Source organism: Cervus elaphus, chromosome 1 (assembly GCF_910594005.1).
Source record: "Cervus elaphus chromosome 1, mCerEla1.1, whole genome shotgun sequence".
Taxonomy (NCBI): Eukaryota; Metazoa; Chordata; class Mammalia; order Artiodactyla; family Cervidae; genus Cervus; species Cervus elaphus.
The window spans coordinates 57,760,128-57,765,608 of NC_057815.1; the positions used below are offsets into that span (position 1 = coordinate 57,760,128).

The 5,481-nt window shown below is 37.3% G+C and overlaps 1 protein-coding gene across 2 annotated transcripts; it reads left to right on the forward strand.

Moving 5' to 3' along the window:
- Positions 1–691: 691 nt before the first annotated feature.
- LOC122692552 (olfactory receptor 5P3-like) lies at positions 692–3,942 on the forward strand. Of its 2 annotated transcripts, XM_043900266.1 has the most exons (2): positions 692–1,606; positions 3,922–3,942. In XM_043900266.1, exons 1-2 carry the CDS (start codon positions 692–694, stop codon positions 3,940–3,942), a joined length of 936 nt encoding a protein of 311 aa, XP_043756201.1. The 2 variants fall into 2 exon arrangements, with proteins under 2 accessions (XP_043756201.1, XP_043756287.1); XM_043900352.1 differs by lacking the exon at positions 3,922–3,942 and having other exon boundaries at positions 692–1,624.
- The last annotated feature ends 1,539 nt before the right edge of the window (positions 3,943–5,481 follow it).

Below are 5,481 nucleotides of genomic sequence, written 5' to 3' on the forward strand. Positions count from 1 at the left end.
TATTGTAAAGTAATTAGCCTCCAACTAATAAAAATAAATGAAAAAAAAAAAAAGAATCAGATAACTTGATCCTAACATGATACCATCTCCTTTTCCAAAACTCAGTCTCTCCAGGTTGATTTGATCATGGTTTGAGCACCTTGTTCTACATCCTGCCCCTGTCCAAACTCCCTGGATATTTGTTGTGCTTGAAAACTGTGATACCTGTTTGAATTCAGTTGCTCATCCTCTTTCATACAAGAAATGATACCTCATATATTTTGAACAGTTGTTCTTTTCCATGGGTCCTGGCCCATGCCAACATTTCTATTCCCTTTCATCATGTCTTTGGCTTAGAAGATATAGTTATTGGGTCGCTCATACTGTCTGGTGGCCATCTCTAAGATGTGCTCATGTGAATCTATTCCTCACGGACCACCTAAACCAAATACACAATGCAAATGTGACTTGAATGTGTTAAGTTAAAAAAACAGATTTTTCTGAGTATTCCTGGCCTTATATCAGTGAACATTTATATTTTTAAGTCTTATGCAAGATATCATGTGTGAAAACATTTTCCCCAAATATTTACATGTGAGTATATATGTTGGTATTTTCTTATATAGCTGTTGTAAAACTAAGTATGTGGACTATAAAATTTTCTTCTAATATCCACTTGTTTTTCTTTCAGTGGGCACCATTCTCAGTAAAGATGGGGACTGGAAACTACACAACTGTGACAGAGTTCATTATTTTGGGGTTAGCAGAGGAGACTACAGTTTGTGTCATTTTATTTATTGTGTTTTTGGGAGTCTATCTGTTTACCTTAATAGGCAATATCAGCATAATCATGTTAATCAGAAGCAGCCCTCAGCTTCACACCCCAATGTACCTTTTCCTCTGCCATTTGGCCTTTGTAGACATTGGGTACTCCTCATCAGTCACACCTGTCATGCTCATGGGCTTCCTCAGGGAAGGAACCTCTATCCGTGTTGCTGGTTGTATTGCTCAGCTCTGTTCTGTGGTCACATTTGGGACAGCTGAGTGCTTCCTGCTGGCTGCCATGGCCTATGACCGCTATGTGGCCATCTGCTTGCCCCTGCTCTACTCCACCCACATGTCCCCCAGAATCTGCATTCTCTTAGTAGGGGCTTCCTATCTAGGTGGGTGTGTGAATGCTTGGACATTTACTGGCTGTTTGTTAAGCCTGTCTTTCTGTGGACCAAATAAATTCAATCACTTTTTCTGTGATTATTCGCCACTTTTGAAACTTTCTTGTTCTCATGATTTTACTTGTGAAATAATTCCAGCCATCTCTTCTGGTTCAATTATTGTAGTCACTGTGTTTATCATTGCTCTCTCTTACATCTACATCCTTTTCTCAATCCTGAAGATGCGCTCCACCAAGGGGCGCCACAAAGCCTTCTCCACCTGCACGTCCCACCTCACAGCAGTCACGCTGTTCTATGGGACCATCACGTTCATTTATGTGATGCCCAAGTCCAGCTACTCAGCTGAGCAGAACAAGGTGGTGTCTGTGTTCTACACAGTCATAATCCCCATGTTGAACCCCCTCATCTACAGTCTCAGAAACAAGGAGGTTAAAGAGGCCATGAGAAAATTAATGGCTAGAACACATTGGTAGTCCTAAAGTAATCTGATTTTTAATAATAAACATTGTATAATGAAGACTTCTCCTGCAGATGAATAAATAATATACTAAGTAAATTTCAGTGTATATTCATAGTATTCGAAACTCACAAATTTCATTACACTATTCCAAGAAAAAAATTCAGCGTAAAAAAAAATAAATGTGCATTCACCAAGATAGGAACATTAGCAAAAAAAAAGTTTTATTCTTACTTTATCCACCATTTTTTGCCCCTACATGTACAAATCTTTTCAAATAAATTCTGTGCTCTTTGAATGTAGTCTTTGGAAATAACTGCTGGAAGCACCTGAAACTCCTTGAGTGGGAAATATACAGCAGTGTTGCCATCCATAATCTTGTCATCTGACAGAGATGGTGTCCATGGTGTACAGATATCTAAGGACTGAAATCAGTGATGCTAGTAGTTGTAAAGCTTCTGCTGCTTTGTGATCTGAGCAACAGGATTCTTCCCACAATACCTCTGCAGGTGAGTCTCAGCAAGCTAACTCAGAGGATATCTGAAAGCTCCATTTAGCTTAGCTCTTCCCTTTCAGGGATCTATTCTCAAAAATGTGTTCAAGAGTTTCCAGAAGAAAGACTACTGGGGGCTAGCTGACATGACCTGGCTCCTTTCTAGGTCAGAAAGTAAGGTTTCTTTTTTTAAGGTTGTTTCAATATTGTCAAATGTATGCTGCATACTCGTAAGGTGTGTTAAACCATTCTTTCCCTCTAGTATTGTTGCCTCTTATACTGAAATTCTCAGATTTCTTGCACATAATTTCATTGGAACTTCTGGATTAGCCCATAAAATGCTCTCTTTAAACCAGATGGTTTCCTTTATAGAATTTAAAATTATTTGTATTTTTATAGACCTCTTTGTGTTTCTTCTCCCAGTTGTTTTAATCTATGTAGATATTTTTAAATAAAAAGAGATAATATTTTTAAGGATCTTATTTTTCCTGTAATAAATATAAATACCAGACTAATCTTAATACAAGTTATATCGTGTGATCTTTCTATTTAGTCATAATCAATGTTTCCACTGTCCACTACATTAAGTCCAGAGTGAGACACGGTAGTGTGAGACATCTCTCCTTTTTGTCCTCCCCTCTTTAAGCAACTAATTAGGCATCCATACATCAACAAAGTGCCTCAGTAGGTGTTGTGGGATCCAGAACCATACACCAAGGGATCCAGGAGGACTCTTGACCACCTATGCATCTAGTAATAGTCAGAAAGACCCCAGTAAGGGCCTCAAAACCAGCAGGAGTCAGTGAATTTGCCCCAATTCTTCTCGGCCCCTGCCAAGGAAAACCTGGAGAGTGCAGACTTGGGCAGAAACCATTGGATCAGAGAGACTGTAGAAATGTAGCTTTCCAGAGGAGGGATTCCTGCATGTAGCTGGAGAAAAATAATAGGAATGTGAGTTTGGATGCAGTGAAGACTACATCTTTGCCAGTACTGCTGTTTCCCCAAGGCAACAGTGCCTGGGGCGGAACTAGCAAGCAGTGTCCTCTCCTGCATAGGAAAAGGATAGCAGTGAGTGAGCACTTGTGTTCCCTGGCATTTCAAGACACTGCGGGAGAAGTCCATCTAAAAAAGTGTTACTGAGGCAATACCTCCATGACTGGGGTGGGGAGATCAGAAAAGAAGAAGATAAGAATGTTAAAGGACACTAAAGGGATGCAATTAAGCTGACTGTATTCAGTAATTAAGTAAGAAGTCTACAAGCCTCTGGGAGCAGGTATATCCATACAAGTTCAGGGGAAAATCCCAGATATTATAACAAGTACAAAACCATCACTGTAAAATTACAAGACACATTAAGACTGAAGAAAGTATGTCATCACCAAAAGAATAAGAGTTTTCCAGTAACTGAACTCAACGGCACAAAATACTGAAATCTGACAAAGAATTTGAAATATCTGTTTTGGGGAAACTCAACAAGCTATTAAAAAACACAGAAAGACAGTATATGAAAAAAATGAGTCATTTAACAGAGAGATAGAAATTATATAAAAAAGAATCCAACAGAAATTCTGGAGCTGAAGAATTCAATAAATGAAATGAAAAATGCTATAGAAGGCATCAGGCATCTATAGTAGAGTAGATCAAATGGGAGACAGAGTAAGTGATCTAGCTAGTAGGAACTTTGAAACAATCCGTCCAGAGGTGAAGAAAGAAAAAAGCATGACAAAGAACAAAGAAAGATGATGTGATCTTTGGGATGCCATCAAATGTACAAATATTAGAATAGTTGCAGTTCCAAAAAGAGAGAAGAAGGAGAAGAGGGGAAAGAAAGTTTATTTTAAAATATAATAGCTAAGAATGTGCCAAACCTGAGGAGAGATATAGACATCCAAGTTCACGAAGCTAATAGAGCACCCTATTATCTCAATGCAAAAAGACCTTGTACAAGGCATATTATAATGAAACTGTCAAAAATCAAAGATAAAGAGAATACCAAAAACAACTGGAGAAAAAGATTGTCACCTACAAAGGAACCCTTTGTAGAATTCCAGTAGATTTCTCAGCAGAAACCCTACAGTCCAGGAAAGAATGGAACGATATATTCAAAGTGTTGGAAAAAATTGCCAGTCAAGAATACTAAAGTTATCCTTCAGAAATGGAGAGAGAATTTCCCAGACAAACAAAAGCCGAGGGAGTTCCTAACCACTACATCTGCCTTGCAAGAAATGCTGAAAGGAATTCAAGCTAAAATGAAAAAGTATCAGTGACTTGAAAACATATGAAAATATAAAACAAACTGGTAAAGGTAAACAGTCATATTTAGAAAACTCCAACTATAATATGATAGTGTGTTAACCACTTAAGTATAGGATAAAGGTTAAAGGAAAAGATTATTAAAAATAAATCTAGCATTATAATTTGTTAGTGAATACACAATATAAAAATAGGTAAAATGTAGCATCAAAAATATAAAAGTAGGGAATGAATGGTGGAACTTATGAATGTGAAAAAAGTTATCAGCTTAAAATGGATTGTTATATATTGAAGATGTTTTATATAAGCTCCATGATAACCTAAAAAGCAGAAACTTAGAGTAGGCTAACAAAAGATAGAGAAAGGGGAAACAGAGCATGGAAAAGCACCAGTTTATAAGGATAAGCTGAAACAAGGGAAAAAAGAAACAACTGGATTACAAGAGTGCCCATAAGCAATTAATAAGAGAATATTACCAAGTCCTTACATGTTAATAATTACTTTAAGTGTAAATGGGTTGAATTCATCAACAAAAGGCACAGAGTGACTAGATGGATTAAAAAAAAATAACAGGCAAGTACATGCCGCCTGTAAGAGACTCACTACAGATTTAAGAACACACATAGGCTCAAAGTGATGGGATGAAAAAAGATATTCCATGCAAGAGGAAACCGAAAGGAAGCAGGTATAGCTCTGCTTCTATTAGATAAAGTAGATTTTAAGCCAAAAATAATAACAAGATACAAAGAAGGTCACTACATAATGATAATGGGATCAATTTGTGAAGAAAATGTAATAGTTATAAGTATATATGGAAGACCTAAATATATTAAGCAAGTGCTAACAGATCTGAAGGGAGAAACAGGCAACAGTACAACACTAGAACAAGATCAATACTCATTTAAGTATTGATAAAATCAATACTCCATTTAAGCCATGGATGGATCATTCAGACAGAGTATCAGAAAGGAAACATTGGACTTGAACCATATGTTAGATCAAACAGACATATACAGACTAAGACATATATAGAATATTGGAGAAGGAAATGGCAATCCACTCCAGTATTCTTGCCTGGGGAACCCCATGGACAGAGGAGCCTGGCAGGCTACAGCCCATGGGGTCAC